Here is a 22,035-nt window from a genome sequence, read left to right as displayed (position 1 = left end):
TAGATTGTAAAGTCAGCTCTAAGACCAACTGGCTAAGAGTATTTTTCTCTGAGGTCAGCTCTTTGTATCTAAGGGCTCTTGGAGACTGGGTCTTTTTCAGAATATCATTATTTTTGTATTTGTGGGGTTAACTGACAGGGCCCATGATTAGCAGAAATTGTGTAGTAGGTCCAGATGCTGCTGTAGACCCTCTTTTGTTGGTGACAGCAGCACTGGGGATGGTTGTAAAATTTTTGACATTTCTGTCTGTATCTTGTAGTTTTTTTTAAGCCAGTGCATTAAAAATGTGATACAAACTAGTTTCAAGTGTCTGCTATTAAATGATGTAGCTGTTATCTTTGCAGCACAAACAGGGCTGGACTGGGAAGAGAAATTGGCCCAGGATTTTACATAGCAACTGGCCCAAAAGTTGTTCGCTGTCCTTTTCTGTATATCACGGCGCTGTTTTATGGTCCGTTCTGCAATATTCGCTGGCTCATTGTAGCTTTTCACAGCATATTCGGCCCATTTCGCGGCCGAACCACTGGCCCACTCCGATCTCCCGATGGCCAGTCCTCCCCTGATCGGCCCCAAAGTGCGTCGGCCCACCGGGAAAATGCACGGTATGCCAGATTACCAGTCCAGCCCTGAGCACAAAAAGAAAATGCATGGTTTAGTTTCAAACATGAGGAGTGAAATGTTACAATTCACCCCATAGTCTGGGTTAGTTGTAACATACCCTGGGATGAGATGTAACTTTATTATATCCACTTTGGTGATATATCATATTATGAAATAAGAATGACAAAAAAAATTGTTTTGAAAGCTTTTTATTCTATACTGACTTTTCAAAATTACTGGTGTGTGTGTGCGTAACACAACTTAATAAAATGAGCAAATGTGCACCAGTTTAACAATTGAACACTATTTGTGTGAGCATGTTACATTAGCATCATAGTAATAAAACTGAATAAGGTGCACGCGTGTGTAAGCATGTTTTGAATAGCTTGAATATTCTTTGGTGTAGCTGCAGATGGATGTGCTATCCTCACAAGACCTGGTATATCATATATTGTCATGGTCTTTCCTGGATTCATTCTCATCATTAATCACTTGCACTGTACACCATCTTCTTAAGTGGGCCATATACACTCCTATCGAGGGGTTGGAGTTTATGACTACAGTGAGGGGGGTGATAGCGTCACAATTCCATTGATTCATCAACATTCCAAATGTCATTCGCAGTTAAGCTGTGCCTCATTATTTTGTTAAGTTTTCTGAAAAACATTGCCACATTGTGTTTATTAAAACTGGTGGCCCATGCCAAGCTTATGGCCTCAGGGCTCCTAATGGACAGAGTTGGGGTTATTTTCATGTAGGCTGAAAACCAGTCCACTCCTGCCTTTGAAGGTTCATCCCATGTCTTTGGATGTCTGCACCCATATTTCACAGCAAGCTAATATACAAGTTCTCTCACCTGTCATTTTAATCACATAATTTCAATATTCAGTCATTTTTAATATTTCCCTCATCTACCCATCTGTATGCTTTACATTGGCACCACTATAAATTGATAATTTTCTCTTAACTTTCTCCTATCCCTAATCCTACTCTTTATCCTACTTCACATGGACACAGTCCATGATTACACTCTGATGTTCCCTTGATCCCTTCTCTTCTAACATCTTCCTCTTTTTGCAGAATCTGTACAAGATTACATGGCAAATGCCATACAATTTTGCCACAGATCTCACAGACTTTCCCTGCTTTTTACATAATCTGATGCTCTCTTCCATATGCTGAGAGACACCCCTCAATTTGTCTTTCTCTTCCAAGGTCTAGGCATACTGAAATTCAAAGAAAACATATAAATACAACAAAAAATGTGCTTGGGGTAGTTTGTAACATATTTCATTGATGCACTAATAACTTGCATGAAAAATATCTACACAGACACACAATAAACATAATTTAACTTTGATGAGTTTAACTACAAAGCAGGCATTGCCACCACAAAAATAAATAAGTAAAAAAGTTACTTTCTTACCTCAAAATTAGTTTTCCCCCTCTAAAATCTGCTGTGACTGCCACAGAGCTCTACTGCCACACGTGTGGAATAAGGACTAAACTGAGCACGTGTGAAGTGAATCAGTTGATTTGTAACTTGTTCCTGATTGGAGAAATTGGAAGTGTTAAAACTGACCCATGTTACAACCATCCCGGTCTCTCCTACATTGATTTGATTATGTCGTATGTTTTTCCTCCGATACCACACTGGATCAACTGAAGCAAAAGCCCCTTGTGCCAAATTGAGTCAAAAGCTTTTTTGAAGTCAACAAAGCATGAGAAGATTTTACTTTGGTTAATTTGCTTGTCAATTAAAGTATGTAGATTGTAAATATGGTCTGATGTGCGAGGTTTAGGTTGGATGCCAATTTGGCATTTGCTCTGGACGTTTCTGTCTGTGAGAAAGTGGAGTCTGTTGTTTAGGGTGCTGCAGAATAGTTTACCTAGGCTGCTGTTTACACACATTGTGTGGTAGTTAGTGTCGAATTTGTCTCCACTTTTATGAATAGGGGTTCTCTTACGAGAGGTTCTCTCGTATTGCGTAAGCTAGCTTACGCTACGGGAAAGATTCATCTTTTCTGAGATATTGAAGCCAAAAAATTATCCTTAATTTTTGTATCCATTGTCAACGCAGTGCGGCAGCTGCAGACCTTGAGCGGGCTATCTAGCGAGCTCATAGGTTGCTCTGTGGCAACTGCTGCAACCTATAGACGAGCTTGGGCGAACTTGCATCCAATGAGAGGCGTCCACGCGCTCACTGCATCAAAGCCCGCCAAAATGGGCGTGACTAGAGTGCATATAAGCGTAGTTCGTAGGCTGGAACCCTGATTTTCATCTCTTCAGCGAAGCTCTTCGCATCTCTGAACTGGAAGCCGCACGCCATTCGAGGGGCATCAAGCAAGCGTGGACAGCGCCGAAGAAGCCGGCCGTCTTCGCCACCTTCAGCCGCCCTACGAGCTACGCCATCCGGCGACGTATCCTTTTAAAAGCAAGCTAGTTCTTAAGAACTTCACAAAAGAGTACTGAGCGTCTTTTTAAGATGCCTCGCTCAACTTGCGCCTCATGTCGCGCTCCTCTCAGCACCGAGACCGCCACATCATCTGGCGCTCTCTGCCTGGGACTGGGGCATGCAGAGCTCGCCCTCGCCGGCGGATGCGATTTCTGCGAGGAGCTGCCGATGTCGACCCTGCAGGCTCGACTCGGCGCCAGGACCGGCCGCCGCCGCTTCCGCTCAGCCGCGCGAGAAAAAGCGCCGCCTCAAAGGCTGCCGGAAACAATGGTAGAAGCGATTGCCTCGCCGGAGCCCATCCCTCGAGCATCGCCTTCACCCTCCCCGCCCACCAGCGTAGTTGCCGCCGAGCAGCTGCTCTGCTGCCATCTCGGACGAAGAAGCGGAGGATAAGGGCTGTTCCATCATGGCTTCGACAGCGAGGAGTGGTCAGGCTCACACGCCTCCTCCTCGCCCAGGAATCCAGCAGGACCCGCGCCGAGTCGGCGGGGAACTAACACGCCTCCACACAGGCCGTTGACCGCCTCGGGCTCGACTGGTCACCGCCCTTGAGCAGGCACCCAACAGACTTGACGGCTGCTTTCTACAGAGCCGCCGCTAGCAGCACCCGCTACCCGGCCGCTCCCTTCCTGCCGGAACTCCACGCCGAGCTTTCCAAATCATGGAACGCGCTTTCTCGGCCAGGGTCCGATCCCACGTCTCCACCTCTCTTGCTTCGGTGGACGGCGCTACTGAGAAGGGCTACGCTTCCATCCCTCCGGTCGAGGATGCGGTAGCAGCACACCTTTGCCCGCCCTCCGCGAGATGGCGGTCTAAACCAGTGCTCCCGCCTAAGGCCTGCAGAACAACTTCCGCCTGTGTTGGCGCGCCTATTCCGCCGCCGCCAAGCTGCATCTGCTCTGCACTCTATGGCCGTCCTACAGATCCTCCAAGCGGACCTTCTGCGGGAGTGGGATGAGGAAAGTAGGCATCCAGAGGCGGTTGCAGACATACGGAGTGCTACGGACCTCGCCCTCAGCGTTACCAAAGCTGCAGCCCAAGCTATAGGGAAGTGCATGGCCGCTGACTGTGACCGAGAGACATCTGTGGTTAACGCTAGCCCACATGGGAGAAGCAGAGCGTCTACGTTCCTCAACGCACCGCCTCTCCATCCGGTCTCTTCGGCTCCGCGGTGAGTGGTATCATTGACCGGTTTTCAGAGGTCCAAAAAGCCACACAAGCCATGAATCTCTTTCTGCCTCGTCGCTAACTCCTCTGCAGGCCGCTCACGTGATCAGCCTCCTGCACGAGCCTCTTCACAGCGCCCAGCTCAACAATCTCAGACTTCTCAGCGTCGACAGGGCGGCCGCCTCGATCAGCGCTCAGACAGCCGCCGCAGACCGCCGCCTCCGCGGGCCTCGATTTAAGGTAACGCTGAAACCAGAGCAATCGAAGTCTTCCTAACTTTGTTGAACAAACGACGGCTCAGTCCGCCGCGGCGGACCACCGTCAAAGCTTTGCCCCTGTCAGTCCCCTTCTCTCAGGCTACTACAGTGGTGAATTTAGCAGCCAACAAGCCGGTAACACTGCCCGCTTGCTCTGCACTCAAACGCCGCTTTCACGGCGACCCAAATAAATCTTGTAAAGAGCAAACATGTCTTATGTGTAGAAAATGTGCCCACAACCCAGTGTTCGCCCCTACACACAAGCATAACACATCCCGTGCCCCTATCAGAGCACGCTCTCATAAAGCGGTTACTGAACCGCTCGAGCGCCAGAGTCAATGAAGGCGCTCACAAATGCGTCGCGGCTGCCATTCTCTGGCCGCTCTGTCACACCGACCAGCCCTATGTGTAGAAAATGTGCCCACAATCCAGTGTTCACTTCTGCACACAAGCACTGCATGTCTCGTGTCCCCACCAGAGCACGCTCACATAAAGCGGTTACTGAACCGCTCGAGCGCTAGAGTCAATAAATGCGCCCACGAATACGCGCGCGCTCCATTCTCTGCCCGCTCTGTTACACGGCCAGCAAACATTCCTCTGTGTGTAAGTCCCGTGCCCATGACTATGCTTGCGCATCACGTAACAGATGTGACTCTTTCCCCATTCATTCCAATCGGAAGTCACTCACAAAACAGCCTGTTCATGCTGTCTGCGAGCTATCATGCATGAACACACTAAACGCCGCTCACACATTTTGTTCAGCACTCTGTGTGCGGCAATCAGAGCTGAATTGGCCATTCACCCTCTAGCGCTACGCTTCAAAGCGTGGGAAGCTATTCCAGGGATATCCAAGTGTGTGTTAAGCACAATACAACAGGGCTATTTGCTACAGTTCGATCGCCGCCCTCCTCGCTTCAGAGCGCGCTCGAAATCACTGTGAACACGGAAGCAGCGTGCATGCTTCGCTCAGAAATAGCAAGCCTTCTGTGCAAAAGGGCCATAGAGAAAGTGCCACCCTCTCTGAGCGTAGTCGGGCTTTACAGCCGTTAATTTCTTGTTCCCAAGAAAGACGGCGGCCTCAGACCCATATTAGATCTCAGGGTTTTGAACAAGGTGCTTGCAAAAAGACCGCTCAAAATGCTTACAATCAGGAAACTCCTTAGCGATGTGCCTAGAGAGACTGGTTTATTTCTCTCGATCTGAAAGATGCATACTTTCAGATTCAGATAAATCCCCGTCACAGGCCATTGTTGAGATTCGCCTTCGACGGCCAGGTTTATCAATACACCGTCCTCCCGTTCGGCCTGTCCTTAGCACTCCGTACTTTCACGAAGTGCATGGATGCGGCGCTCGCACCCCTGTGGAGTCAGGGTTTGCGAATTTTGAACTATTTGGACGACTGGCTGATTATGGCACAGTCACATATGGAGCTTCTGTCTCAAAGAGCAGTTCTCCTCAGCCATCTGAACAGTTTGGGTCTTGCAGTCAATTGGACCAAGAGCTCACTACAGCCCAGTCAGACAATTTCCTTCCTTGGAATAGAACTAGACTCCGTGGCAATGACGGCTCGCTTATCTACACAGCTGCGCCGTGTTCAGCTGACTAGCCGCATCTTTTCAGATGAACAGCCTCACGCCTCTGAAGAAATTCCAGAGAGTGCTAGGTTACATGGCCTCAGCCGCAGCAGTACTTCAGCTGGGTTTACTGCACATGCGCCCGCTTCAGCATTGGCTAAACACCGCGCGTCTCGCCGGGCTTGGGCCACAGGCCGCCAGCCCATCAAGGTGACTCAGACCTGTATATCAGCTCTGCAGCCCTGGACAGTGGCCGAATGGTATCAGCGGGAAGTGACAATGGGAGCTGTATCTCGCGAAAGTCATCTCGACAGACGCGTCCAACATGGGTTGGGCGCGGTCCGCGAGGGCTCTCCGGTTTTCGCCTATGGTCAGTTCAGGAAAAGCTCCTTCACATAAATTGTCTGGAAATGATAGCGGTCGAGTACGCCGCGGCGCTTTCTCCCGGTCATTCAGGGTCACCACGCCCTGGTCCGCTCGGACAACAGATCTGTGGTATCCTACCTAAACCGCCAGGGCGGTGTCAGATCCAGGAACCTCTTCCATCTGACGAAACGCATACTGAGTTGGTCCCAGTGCCACCTGCGCCGCTGAGGGCGACGCGACGTGCCAGGCCACCTGAACGACGGCCCGGACAGACTGTCCAGAGACAATATTCCCCCAGGGAATGGTCCCTGCACGCTCAAACAGTCCAGACGTTATGGCACCTATTCGGCAGAGCAGAGATAGACCTCTTTAGCGCCCAAAGAGAACTCTCACTGCCCAATATTTTTCTCGAAGCGAGGACGCGCTGGCCCAGGACTGGCCCAGACGCCCGCTTACGCCTTCCCTCCCGCCTCGCTATTGCCACAGGTAATGCAGAGGATCAGGGAAACGCGTCACTCGGTGCTCCTCATAGCCCCGCGTTGGGAGAATCAGACATGGTTCCCGGAGCTTACGCAGCTGTCACTGACAGCCCGTGGCCCATCCCAGTGAGAGCAGATCTCCTCTCTCAAGCTCGCGGCACAATCTGGCATCCCCACCCAGAGCGCTGGGCTGCATGCGTGGGTGATCAAGGACTACCCGTCGCTCTGCCAGAAGGAGTAATAAACACCATCATACACACTAGAGCCCCTTCCACGAGAAGACTCTATGCGTCAAAATGGTCTGTGTTCTCAAAATGGTGCACCGACAGAGACCTGGACCCGCGGACATGTGGGGTGTCGTCGCTGCTCAGTATTCCTACAAGAGCTGCTGGATAAGGGCAGATCCCCATCCACGCTCAAAGTGTATGTGGCGGCCGTTGCGGCGTTCGCTGAACCCCTGCACGGCCAGTCATGGGGTAAAAACGAGCTGGTCATCCGCTTCCTCAGGGGAGCTAGAAGGATGAACCCCCGCGCCTCCATCGGTTCCTATCTGGGATCTTTCTATAGTTCTCGAAACTATGAAAGCCCCCTTTCGAACCACTTCAATCCGTGGATTTGAAATACCTTTCACTCAAAACCGTTTTTCTGACTGCCCTGTCATCAGTCAAACGTGTGGGAGACCTTCACACGCTGTCTGTCAGCGCTGCGTGTCTTGAGTTTGGACCAAGTGACTCCAAGGTCATTTTAAAGCCTAGACACGGCTATGTTCCCAAGGTGATCGGTACTCTTTTCAGAGCACAGGTCATTTCCCTATCGGCGCTACCAACACCCGATAGCTGAACGCGACGCCAATCTCCTTTGCCCGGTCAGAGCACTGAGATTGTATACTGCGCGCTCCGCCGCTTTCAGACGCTCTGAGCAGATTTTTGTTTCGCTCGAGGGCGCACCAAAGGTCTCGCCGCTCGAAACAGACACTATCTAGATGGATAGTGGACGCTATTGCTGCTGCATACGCGTCAAAAGATCTGCCATGCCCGTTGGGCATTAGGGCTCACTCCACTAGAGGCATGGCATCCTCGTGGGCATGGTCCAGCGGGATTTCCATTCACGACATATGTGTGGCAGCGGATGGACTTCCCTCCACCTTTGTCAGATTTTACAATATGGAAGTGCCCGCTCTGCAGGCAAAACTACTAGCGGTTTAATACGATACAGCTCCCTGGTGAGCTGCACTGATGGGTCACATTCCACACAGACCGCACCGCCTCTGTCGCTCCCTTCCCACTATGTGCTTATGTATTACACAATCAATGACCCGCATTCTTGCCGGCCAAATATTATTTCCCCACTCATAAGGGCTCCCCGGGTCCCCCTTAATTCCCTGGGGCTCATACAGTGGATGCTTGGCGCGACGGCGTTGACAATGGGTTCCCGTAGCGTAAGCTAGCTTACGTAATACGAGAGAACCTCTCGTGAAGAGAACGTATCGGTTACCTAACGTAACCTCGGTTCTCTCTAGATGAGGGAACGAGTATTGCGTAGCCGGCCGTGCTTCGCGCCACTGGCGACTTTTCGCTTCAGTCAAGTGAAAACCAGGGTTCCAGCCTACGAACTACGCTTATATGCACTCTAGTCACGCCCATTTTGGCGGGCTTTGATGCAGTGAGCGCGCGGACGCCTCTCATTGGATGCGAGTTCGCCCAAGCTCGTCTATAGGCTGCAGCAGTTGCCGCAGAGCAACCTATGAGCTCGCTAGATAGCCCGCTCAAGGTCTGCAGCTGCCGCACTGCGTTGACAATGGATACAAAAATTAAGGATAATTTTTTGGCTTCAATATCTCAGAAAAGATGAATCTTTCCCGTAGCGTAAGCTAGCTTACGCAATACTCGTTCCCTCATCTAGAGAGAACCGAGGTTACGTTAGGTAACCGATACGTTATGAGGACCTGGTTCCAAATGTTGGGAAATACACCTGCACTAAGGATGATATTAAAAAGTTTGAGAATGGCCAGTTTGAATTTGTGGTCTGTGTTCTTAACCATTTTAATTATAATGCCATCAATACTGCATGCTTTTAGGGATTTAAGGTTTAGTATTTTAAGGCAGTGTTTCCCAACCTTTTTTCTGCCACGGCACGCATTTTACGACTAAAAAATTCTACGGCACAACACTGTCGCACATAGGTGAACCATTGTCAATATTTTTCCCTTTTCGAGAACTCGTCCATGTTTTCTGTCCGTCTTAGTAGCATGTTTACTTGTAATATTTGAAATTCGGTTATGCTAAAAACAAATAAAAAAACAAGTCACATACAGTGCCTGCGTTAGACATTCTCATCGTCCGCATTTTAACGGACAGGGTCGTAAAAATTCGGTCATAATCTATTCTTACCTGTCATTATAATTTTCATATTTTAATGATAAGACATTTAACATCTTTTATTTTCGTTCACATTTTCATCTTTAATCATGAACTTACAGGATGATAATATAGCGGATTATGCATTTATTTATTTGTGAAGAGAACAGATGAACAACAGAGACATTACACGAAGCAGATTAATGTTTTTTTCCCCACAGTGACAGCGGAGGCCACTAAAACAAGACATATAAACAACGCAATATTACAAAAAAACAAATATGATTAAAATATGAACAAAATCTATCTATGCTACTTGAACAAATTTCTTTAAATGTGTTTCTCTTTCAAAGCCTTAGATAAGCCTGTATTATTAGAGTATTACACTATGAATTGTTAACTTTTTATATGAATTCTGCAAAAAAAAAAAAAATTAAAATAATAATATATATATATATATATATATATATATATATATATATATATATATATATTTTTTTTTTTTTAAGATTTACACATTTCAATTTCATAACAAATTTTATTTGAGTAGTTCTAATCTTTAATAAAATTAAATAAAAGTTTTAAGTTTTGTTAATTTAATTTTGTTAAACACTACACAATTCAATTTAATGGAATTTTATTATGAAATTGAAATGTGTAAATCTTAGAAAAAGTTGAAATGTTTTTTTTGTGTTGCAGTCTGTTTTAAGTTATGGCATTTTGCCAACACAATATAATGTGGTGATTATTAGGGAATACAGTCAAGAAACTGGATATTAAGTTGTAGTATTCATACAGTTTAAGCCTACTTTTTATGTACATTGTTCAAGAGGAAACCACATGAATCGACATTAACCTAACAAACAAATAATAACAGGCACACAAATGTAGCGATTTAGATAATGGCAATACTAATAATGACAATAACGATAGTCATTATTGGAATTTCATAAATTAAATTCATAGCATAATTAATTGACTATTATTTGCCTTATATTTCATCTGACAGTCTTTCGTCACTTTTGTCACTTGTTTCTTTGTCTTTTAATATAGGTTCAACAATCGTTATATTTGGGTTCATATGAACTCTTGAGCATTAATCTGAGAAAAAAATGACTTCTGATCATTTACTCTGTATAACACATGATTTCTGATCAACACATATTTCGTTTTGATCATATTTGATAATTGAAAAACAGTTGTAAGTGAAGTAAACAAGATGTTATTGTATTTTCCTTATGAGGTTCATCCAGGATGACACCATGATTTATGATTCTCTTGCATCTCTTCTTATCCTGTACATTAACAGATCGCAAATTCATCATCGCCAATGCTCGAGTGGAAAACTGCGCCATCATCTTCTGCAATGACGGCTTCTGTAGCATGTGCGGCTACACACGTGCAGAGGTCATGCAGAAGCCATGTACCTGCAGTTTTCTGTATGGACCACACACTGGAAGACCAGCTGTGGCCCAGATGGCCAAAGCTTTGCTGGGGTCTGAAGAAAGGAAAGTGGAAATCTCCTTATACAGGAAAGATGGTAAGCCTCTTGGGGGGTGTACCTTTGTTATATGTGCTCTAAGAGAAATAAAAAAATAGTTTTAATTTATCATTTCAGAGATACGTTTAGAAAGGCAAACTGTAACCTTTACAATTAGCAGGCCTTTAATGGTAGCATGACAACAGTCAATAACAATTCTTTGGTATGCCTATAAAGTGACTCGCTCATATGTTTGCAAGAACAAAACTGATTCCTAGGAGGTTCTTGTCATTCTTTCAGCCTCATGGATTCATATAATTGTATCATTGACCCTTTGGTAACCCATTACACCCATGTGTATTTCATCCCATCCACTAATACCCACTTCTTTTTCTGCGATATTTCATTAGAATTGTACTCTATTTGAGATTAGATAGTATGCTGATTGATCTTGAAGTTTTGTCAGTGTAGAAGTCTCTTTTGTGGAAGTCTCTCTTACCCAAACATCCCTTACTGTGGACACTCATTTGATAGACAAGGACTACAGTCCAAGAGCTATGTTAATTAAGTCTATTTCCATCCGTCGCCATTTAAACATGCACCATTCTGGATGATGTATTGATTTCTAGGACAGGGGGCCATTTGTGAATAGGAACAATAATCATAGAAGACATAATTGCACTGTGGAAAATTTCTCACTATCCAGTACATTTCCCAGTGCTATACTTGAATATTCCAAATGGTTGCATAAGGGCATCCTAACATTGTGTCATCTGGTGGTGCTCAGGACATAGAGCAATATAAACAGTGTCCTTGAACAACCAGAAATGCTAAGGCTCAAGTTGACCTGTGAAAGTATTTAGAGGGTAAGAATGTACTAATATGCTAACAGAGCCCATAAAACAGCACACAATGTTATCTGACTTAGGGTTTAGACAGGAAGCCTCTGTTAAACGTCACAAAAGTTTATTATCATATCACGATATCATATAATCTTCTCTACAAGAAATGCCCATTGTGAGTCATTTGTTTCAAATAAAGTAGATTTTTTACTCAGTTACTGTTACGCCATTTGAATAAAACACTGTTTTAGCATATAGCTCCACATCTCAGTGCCAAACGCCAGCAAAACAGTCATGAGGTGGTGATATAAATTATTTTTCAAGATTTAATGAGAGACAAGTCAACTCCTCAAATAGAACCAGAGAGGTCCTGGAAGGGAGAAATGCAGCAAGGTTAAAGTGGAGGGTATTTTTCCACTGAGCCGGATGTTAGGAATACCTTTCATTGTACCCTTTGTAACCTAACCACCCCAAATTTCTCAGGTGTGCTCAGGCTACATTTAGCCCTTCTGTAATATGAGACATCTCAGTTTTTCTACATTGTATTCTAAATGTCATTACAGTAAGTATGTTGCATGTAATAATACGGTTTGTATATATACTGTATATGCACATGTATGCTATGCTTATGTTCAGACATTTATGTTGGTCTGAGGAAAATCTTATTTCAAATTCATCACCCACAGCTACTGTACCAAGATTGTGATTGAATAGTCCAGTATGTTCTGAGGATGTCAAAAATACTTGGAGAGAGCATTTAATTAGATCTCAATAGCAGTTGCTCAGCTGACACACACTGCAGCCCCTGAAGTACGCATACTGGTTGCTTCATGATCACTCTGGAACAACATAATGTTCTGACCACACTAATTTGCTGAAGGCACCATGAGAATACATATAGCCCCAAGTCCTTCAGTATATTAGAACTCCTTGATGCAGGCTTAAGAAAATTGGGCACTTGTGAAACAAATTATTATTGTTATTATTATTGAATGCTGTTTAAGGTGGGTTAATCTGAAACAGATTAAACATCAGTATAAAACTGGCATAAAAAACGGAAAGAAAATTGAATAATTGTGTGATTGTCCTCATGTACGGAAGAGGATTAGGGCCAAGCAATAATAAGAAAAAAAATAAAGCCATCTCGAGATTAAAGTCATTATAATGCGAGATTAAACTCGTTAAATTTCGAGAAAAAAGTCAAAATACAATCTTGAGAATAAACTCATTAAATATCGAGAATAAAGTCGTTGTGTTTCGAGAAAAAACTCATTAAGTTTAATCTCGCATTATAATGACTTTATTCTCGATATTTAATGAGTTTATTCTCAAGATTGTATTTCGACTTTTTTCTCGAAATTTAACGAGTTTAATCGTTAAATTTGGCTAATCCAACGATTGCAGTTCTTCCTAAAAAGTGTTCATTGTATCAACCGAGTACCAAAAACAAAAACTGTTTTCTGGTGGTCTGATATAAAAACCTGTGTGTCATTAGTCCTAAATTGCTTAAAGACAGAGAAATCAGATTGGAACTGGTGATTTCCTTCTGTACTTGAAATTTTTGTGTGCAAAATGCATCAAAGATCAGTGAACTGACAGCGGATGGCTTGTGGATGTGCTATCTAAGGCTCAGACTCTATAGTTGTATATACTATAGGCTATAGCTGTAATTCATTTTTGGTGTCTAGATTGCATGTTTAGAGGTTTAATCATGTTTTGCATGGAAGGTGTAAAATATATTTGAAAAAAAAAAAAATAGTGTCAGGACAGATTTGTATTGATGATTGAAATTTGATGATTGTTATAAAAGCTCTATTTAATAAGCTATTTGCAGATTTGTCTAAGAGTGTCACCTTACTTTCATAGGGATTGCATTGCATCCATGAAAATATAATCCTCTTAAAGTTAAACCCTTCAAAATTGTACTCTCCTCCTAATCAGTAAAGATGTTCCATGGGTATAATCCATAAAAAATTAAATGTAACAATCTAACTTGTCAATGTAGGAAGGAATACATTTGTGCATGAGTGCCAAAAAGCCTTGAAAACTGTTTGAAAAAAATAAAAAGACGCTCAAGAGTTTGGAACATGGAAGTAAACTAAAGAAGGGTAACTATTAGGGCTGCACAATTTATATATATATATATATATATATATATATATATATATATATATATATATATATATATATATATATATTTAAAAAAGAATAGAGTTTACAATTCTATCTGTCGCAATAATACAATTGTGAAAATTGTCAATTACAGTATTACATTAAGGTGTACTCCTATTGCGCCAATATTTTCTATTTACAACATATTTTTTGGGCCGTTGTGTGCATGAATGCAAAGGCAAATCTGACTTGTTTAAATTAGTCTAAAGACATATCAGTAATGCTCACTGTCTTAATACTGTGTGCAATTTAAAAATGTGATTAGCAATTTTAGTTTTTCATGCAATTAAAATATTAAAGCAATTCAGGAACACAGTTCTAAAGTTGTTTTGATGCATAGCCTACATAAAGAATATGGCATGCAAGTGCACCACACAAAATAAGTATTTTAATGTAAATTCTATTTATCAAAATGAATCATCGCAATTACGATATCAAAGGAAATAATGGGAAATTATGATTTTTGTCATTATCTTGACTTTCGTGGTCCCATTTTCTCAAAAAGTAAAGATAAAATAGGGACTAACAGATTTTCTGTTAGTCCCTCAGCAGCTATTTGATAATATATCATTAAATAATAAAAAAAATTTTAATAAATAAAAGTTTTCTAGATTTACCCTGTTAAATTAAGGCAGAAATGTGTCATCACTGTCTGTGAAAATAGTCCTTTATTTTGATTGTTTTCAAACAGGTATCCTGAACACTCCCCCCATCTGCCACTGGTTGGTAAAAAATATATTTATGTCTCTACATATTAAACTGGGATAGGAGGAAATATTGTAACACTGTAAAGTAGCACGTCGGCCATAATCTGGGATAATAGAAAGTATTTTAATGTTTAAAAAAAAAAAAAAAGACACATTTCAGTCAGCTTTAATCAATTAAAATTAATCAAAATCAAAATTAAACTCAATTAAGCAAATATACATGTGAGGGAACATTGAACCCGAAGAACTTAGGTCTGTTCTTAGGTCTTCTTCAGTTACACTAAAATTGATATACAAAAAAGTAGATGTGGCTATAGTCCAGGGGGTCATTTATTACTGAATATTAATGCAAGGTAATGGAGGTCTCGTGGTTGGTGATAACGTCCCACAGTATGGAGAGGACTACTGGAAGTTATTGCACAAATAACCTGCTGGAAGGACACATGAAAAGCAAAACTCCACTGAGGGAACTTTGAAGGATAATGAGGTTTCAGCAAAAATGCTGTAATAGACCGCATGGCCAGAAGGCAATTTTTAACCTGCTAGGGATAATGTACAAAAATGCATTTCTGATGAGGAAGGTAATATAGCATAAGTAGCATAAATAACAGTTTGTTTCATGAAGTTCAAAAATTACCAACTTCTCATTATACTGTATTTCCCAATCCACCAATGTCTGTTTTCCTGTATGACACTCTTGTTGCAGCAAAGATCTTTGCCTCTGAAGAGAGTCCTTGTGAAGGGCTTTTAACAAAAGTGTAGAACTAATGGTCATACCAGTAATCCTCCAGCACAAAAGAGCAATTTCAAAGTCGACTCACTTAGTGAAAACTCATCCCTCTTTAAAGCTTGTTGGTCCTCTGAGGTTACACTAAGGGGAAATGTATTGTAAACGGTATAAGGACTACCAGATTATGACTTAATGATGACCCTTGGGGCAGATTGTGCTCTTGGAGTCAAGAGCAGGGGATGACCTTTACAAAGAGCTCCCCATTTTAAACTTTGCCTAAAATGTTTTCCTTTAATTAGGTATCGTAGAGCCTCATTAGTTTGAGCTTTACATTGTGATGAGAATAATGTGTAATTATTATTTACTCATCAAGTAAAAAAATCGCCCCAAAGCAAAAATGATGTCATCATTTACTCACCCTCATATTACATTTTTTTTCTTTTTTTCTTCTTCTTCTTCTTCTTCTTCTTCTTCTTCTTCTTCTTCTTCTGTGGAACTGTGATATATTCTCAGTTGACTTTTGTTTGTGTACTTTTATTTTGAAATTCCTGAAAAGTTCCTGTTACCTAGTCTTGTGATGACCTGTTTTCCCTCCATGTTTATGTGTCTGGTTTTCATTGGTTCAATGTTTGATTACTTTGATTCAGTTCTAGTTTGTCATTGGTCTTAGTTGATTGTCTTGTTTTCTTGTTTTAGAGTTCTGTTTGTTCATTGGCCTTTGTTACCCGTGTCTTGTGTATTTAAACGCTCACATTTGCCTTTGTCTGGGGTCAGGTATTGTTCATGTAACCTTGTTGGTTTGCCTAAGTTTAGGCTAGCCACTGTACATGTAACCTTGTTGTTTTGTCAATGTTTAGTCTAGTCAGTGTACTTGTAAACTCGTGGTTTTGTTTTGCCTTTAGTCTATCCATAGTCGTAGTAGTCAAGTCTAGTTGTGTCATGTTTAGTTAGGTCCTTGGTTTCGTTTTCATTTACTTTTATGGTTAGGGATACTGGTTTCCACATTTAAGAATAAACTGCACTTGGGTTCATCTAAACAACATCATCATCGTCTCTGCCTGTTTGTCAAAATCGTAACAGAAACACAAAAGATGTTATACAGAAAGTTAGTCTCAGTAACACACACTATTCTCTTCCGACTAACAATGTCTAACATAATCTCCATTTGTGTTCCTCAAGAGAAAATCATAAAGTGGAGCAACATAAGGGTGACTATAAATTATGACAGAATTTAAACTTTTTGGTGAACTACCTATAAAAACACAGCCCTATAAATTGTAGGGTTCCCCAATATTAAAAACTTGAGCAGCGCAGATACAATGCCATATTTAGTTATACGGAATAAGTAACAAGTATTTTCTGCTTAAAAATCAAAGATTTTAAAGACTTTAATTATGACCCATTTATGAGAGGAGCAAGGAAAGCTCTGATCAGCACAGAAGACAGAGGATGACCCTGCTCATTAGTCTTCATATTCTGTTAATGGCCTTCACAGCTATAATTAGACCAAGTAATGACTGAAGCCATCTCTGGGAGTTAATTATTTAAATGTTCGTTCTTCATCCCTGAACTCTCATAGGAGGGACTTGTCAGAAAGCCCTTCCGCAACATTCCAGCTGAGCTTGTAGTTTCACATGCTGATTGACCCTATTGACTTAGTTCGTTGTGTATTATCTGGTTTTGCAGCTGATTTTGCCATACACTGAAAAAAGTAACCTGCAATTGTTACCTTGATAATCTATATCTACTTGATCAAACCCATAAAAATTACTTTCACTGGTAAAACCTAATAATGGGTTCATTATTAGGTTCAATTGGAAGGAGGTGAGAACCGGCTTGATAGTATAAATAATATTTTAATGAATAACTTAAGACACATGACGGACATGTCCGTAAACTATCTCTCTCTCGTCACACCACTGTCTGCCATCGGCCTTTATCCCTCTTGGAGGCTTAATTAGCCTGATAAGGGGCCGGGTGTGTATAATCACCTCCGCCCTGCCACACTAATTTGTCAGGAAAATTATTCCGATTAAATTACATTTTGAATTTAATAAAGGCTGCTTCTATTTGCACCCTGGTGCAAATAATGATATATGCTACATGCTTTACATCCAGTACAAATAGTGGCAAAAATTATTTGTACCCCAACCATGGTGCAAATAATGGTGGATAGGCTACTAATTGGCTAGGTGCACAAGATGGCGCCTGTGAGCTTTCGCCAGAAACTGAGTGCACACTGTGTGATTCCATAATTCCAAAATTCCATAGGAGAATTGTTAGAGGCTTGGTTGAGACCAGCATGAGCGTAATTAAAGAATGAAAGGAAATGAGAGTGTTATCTCCAGTCGCTGATAAACCATCCACTTTACATTGTTGTGTGCTTCAACCAGCAGCGATGAGCTGACCAACGGTAACGGCTAACCAAGTAAATAGTGTTAAAAAAGTGGGTAACATTTTACAATAAGGTTCTGTATGTCAGCATGCAATAGTTGAAATAACATGAAATTACAACTAAAATGACTTTTACAGCATTTATTAACCTTGATTAATGTTATTTTCTATCAAAACATTAACATGAATGCAGTCATTAACAATGAACAATGAACAATAGTATATTTAAATGAAATATTAACCTAGATTAATGCTGAAAAATAGTTTTCATTGCTAGTTCAATATACCAAATGCATTAACCAAAGTTTAAGATTTTAACCTTATTGTAAAGTGTTACCAAAATATTGCATGTGTAATGAGACGTCAACGTAAACATAAATTCCAACTTCATAAATGTGTTGATAGTTGTCCAACAGAGGATTCATATGACCTTATTTACTCTACTGTATATCCAAATTCAAAATGTATATCTTACCGAATCTGTATTCAAGCCTAGCATTATTTATTCATGTTCACAGAAACGTAGATGAGTTACTGTTGCTTCTGATGTTCATTATTGTTTCATATTTCTCAATGTAACTGCATACATACTGTAAAGTGAACATGTTGTATATTGTTTTATTCTAACTGTTTAGTGGAATTTGTTGTGTTATGCATTTTACTGGGTTGTAATGTCTCGCATTGATAGCTGTTCCTGAATGTTTCGTGTATGTATGTGTGCACGGGGGGCTGATGGCAGAAGGGGTTCACCATTGTTTTAAGTGTGCTTCTCTAAACAATTACAGTGTATGGCTTAGCTGTGACTGACAACAGCCTTAAATAAACACACTGTTTATGTGATTAGCCTTGTGTGTCTTCATTGTGATGCTACAATACATTTTAAATCTCTTTTCTGTAAACACCTAATTTAAAATGGCATTTACAGTAGTCTCTGGACATGGGCTCTGCAAAACCGGAAGTGGTTATGACCACACTCTGTATACCAGAAATCAAATATGGCATCTTATGCATTTAGCAAATTGCACCCTGGTGCAAATAGTTTCAGATACTATTTGCACCCATATTTAAATACTAACATACAGTATGGGCATCACTGCATTGTGTTTATTGTTTTTACATAGAGTCCCACAGACAAACTACATTAACTCCTACCCCTAAACCTAACCTTAACCTTACCTTAGAAATAATAACCTTGGTTTTACTACAGTTTGCGATCGTTTGTTACATTCATCTAGTGTAAATATGACTTTGACCCTGCCCTGAAATTTTTTTTATGAAAAATAGGAGTAGTGGTGGCGTAGTGGGCACATAACTGTTAATCAGAAGGCGCTGGTTCGATCCCCACAGCCACCGCCATTGTGTCCTTGAGCATGACACTTAACTCAAGGTTGCTCTGGGGTATTGTCCCTGTAATAAGTGCACTGTAAGTCGCTTTGGATAAAAACGTCTGCCAAATTCATAAATGTAAATGTATATAACCTGACAGCCAATTAAAGTAATTTTATGGGTTAGATAAAGTAGAAATTGTTTTTTTGAGGAAACAGAATGATCACACTGTGAATTTGGCGATTAAAGGTCTGAAATCGTGTTTCACTGTGCTTACTGAAATTCAAACCACTGTCCCCAGTAGCCAAAGCTGGAAGTATTGTTGAATGTACTGTATGGGTACGTGTGAGCTTAATGTTCTGGGTGAGTGGTGCCAAAAGCAAATTGTAAAGTGGTTGTTTTTAGTTGTAAACTATGTAACACTATCAACAAGATTGCGTGTTTTTTTTTTTTAAAGAAATAGAAAAATGAAAATGTTCTCATCATTTACTCTCCCTTCTCATAATTTACTCATCGTTTGCCCAGATGTGTATGACTTTCTGTCTTCTGCTGCACACAAATGAAGATTTTTTGAAGAATATCTCCGTTCAATGCAAGTCAACAGGTTTCAAATCTTTGAATCTCAAAAAGCACATAAATGCAGCATACAAGTAATCCATACAACTCCTGTGTTTAAATCTTCTGAAGCAATATTATTGGTGTGGGTGGTCACCCACACCTGTCATATCACTTGTAAATACATTGATTTAATCACTGGAGTCGTATGGATTACTTTTATGCTGCTTTTATGTGCTTTTTTGAGCTTCAAAGTTTTAGACCCTGCTGACTTGCATTGCATGGATCTACAGAGCTGAGATATTCTTCAGCACAAGAAAGAAAGTCATACACACCTGAGATGGCATGATGACATTTTTTGGTGATCTATTCCTTTAGCCATATGCCCTAACCCAAACCTCAAACCTAACAATCAGTGGAGTAAAAAAATGTACCTGAATGTACCATATGTACCATAATGAAAAATGCAACCTCCAAATCAAGCTTACATAAAAAATGTGAACACGATTACTTCCATGCGACCTGAACCCACGTCTCTGAGGCGGTTCATGCAACATGCTCTCAATTGTGCCATAAGAAAATGAATACATTTATGCAAAGATGCCTGATAGGATATGGTGCTTGTCAGTAGCTCTGCATAATGAGGTCAATGTCAGGAGACGGGAACATTCAGTAGCAACATGTCAACGTCAAGTGTGATCAAGTGTGTGAGGTAACAATTACATGTTAACCACTTTTTCAGTGTAGAAAATTATTAAATAAATAAAAATCTGGAACAGATAGATCACCTGCAGATGTGTTACTGTATCATCCACTGGTCCTATTCCAATTTTATCGTGTGCATTGTTTAGTTATTACACCTCTATTTTGTTGTTGATTTGCAGGAAGAACACTGTATGGAAACCTTTTGTTTGCCAATTTCTTTATTGACTGCATGTATCTGACATTGTATTTGCTTTATTACATGCCTCAGGCTCGAAATGTGTTTCACTGCTGACGTGATATTTTCAGAACTGACAGTATAACATGAAACCCAATAGGCCTGTTGTAGTTGTTGATTTCAGGAGAGTAGTCACGAATAGGCCAGCAGTTCAGCTCAAACCTCTGGCTACTATTTAAATTTGCATGCCATTGGTTTTATTATGACTTTTTAAATATTATTTATTTTTCAAATACTATGAGTAAATCAAGAGGATAGGGGAGCCCAAGGACAAATACTGGAGATACAGAGATTATTGTAGCAGGTATTCTCAAGAAGAAATTCTGCCCACTACAAAGAGTAAAGTTTGAGCTCATTTAGCTCATATTAGGCTTACACTGAATCTGAGCCTGCAAAACTCTGCAAGAAGCTGTAGAATTCATATGACAGTCATTTGTGTTTATTTAATATTTTGGCTAATTTGATGGTGCTTTCAGTTTAGATTAAGATTTGAGTACTCTTTTAGTTCCATTGAACTAATTTTACCATATTTAAATCCATTCCCCAGAAATATTGCATAGATTCTGTGAAGAGCTAGACATTGGTCACAAAATGCAAAACAGAGAAAAGAAAAAACTGTATGCAAAGTAATCTGCAATTGAGAAACCTTGGTTTCCAAGGCCTCAAATCATTCTTACATGTATTGATGGACCTTTCCTATCTATAACTATCACTTTCCCCAAAAATGCAGTGTGATTTTCTTATTTCAGTGGTTGACGCTTTTTGATAGTTTGCTGAAAGAACGGGACCAATATAATAGGTGCAGTGCACATTGTATCTAAACCACATCTTCATAACAGAAAGGGGATGCAAGGGAGAGGAGAAAGAAAAAAAGATGAAGGGTGTGGCAGGCTTTAGAGGCACTAAATCCCATTATTAATTTCAGTTTTCTATGGTGCTTATGTTCTTATGAAAACAATACAATTTCCTCTGGTGGCATTAACCTCTCTCGCCCTAATAGCTGCCTCTGTCCTTGGTACTGAAGAAGTCAAAGTCTGGTTTAATTTGTAAGGTTTGCAAATGAAAGCTTGCCTTTTTTTTCATATATGTTTACAAAAATCCATTGGCATTTACAAATTAGATCTTAGACCTTTTTTTAGGGCTGTATGCAGAAATCCCTTATATAGGGTCTTATCTGCAAATTAGACCTTGTCTTTTTGATAACCTGCTCAAGCCCTCATTTTTCATTGTTATTCACTAGAATTGTAATTGTTATTCACTAAAAGATAACAACGGTTATTCACCATTGCATCTTGAGATATTTCAATATAAAATGCATTTAGTGTATAATCTGTACAGTAACATGACTGCATTTATGCTCACCTGTATTGGTTTACAATCTTATACCCAGTTTATGACGCAGGAGATGCAGGGGTTAGGGGCCATTAAGTAGCAGATGGTTATGCTGTACAGGGCTGTGTTGTACAGTAACAGATGCCACTAGTATGAATGAAATGATTTAAAGAGGAATAGAGGAGTGTGTTTCACTTTTTAATCCCTGAGCCATGGCACCATGTTCCCTGTCCCTTTGTTGTCCTGTCTGCCCTTGCCCTCTCTGCTCTGAATCACTCCTGGCCGTCAATACTGGCCCACCA

General features: G+C 41.1%; 1 protein-coding gene across 2 annotated transcripts in view; it reads left to right on the top strand.

Moving 5' to 3' along the window:
- The window catches only part of LOC127645073 (potassium voltage-gated channel subfamily H member 6-like), a 66,754-nt gene that overhangs the window by 1,008 nt on the left and 43,711 nt on the right, over positions 1 to 22,035 (top strand). For both annotated transcript variants that reach the window (XM_052128594.1, XM_052128593.1), the window contains exon 2: positions 10,565 to 10,795. In XM_052128594.1, coding sequence (XP_051984554.1) covers positions 10,565 to 10,795 — 231 coding nt within the window. The remainder of the gene's footprint in view (positions 1 to 10,564; positions 10,796 to 22,035) is intronic.

Source organism: Xyrauchen texanus, chromosome 6 (genome assembly GCF_025860055.1).
Source record: "Xyrauchen texanus isolate HMW12.3.18 chromosome 6, RBS_HiC_50CHRs, whole genome shotgun sequence".
NCBI classification, from domain to species: domain Eukaryota; kingdom Metazoa; phylum Chordata; class Actinopteri; order Cypriniformes; family Catostomidae; genus Xyrauchen; species Xyrauchen texanus.
Note: the sequence above shows the minus strand (reverse complement) of the source record. Positions and strands in the feature narration are given on the sequence as shown.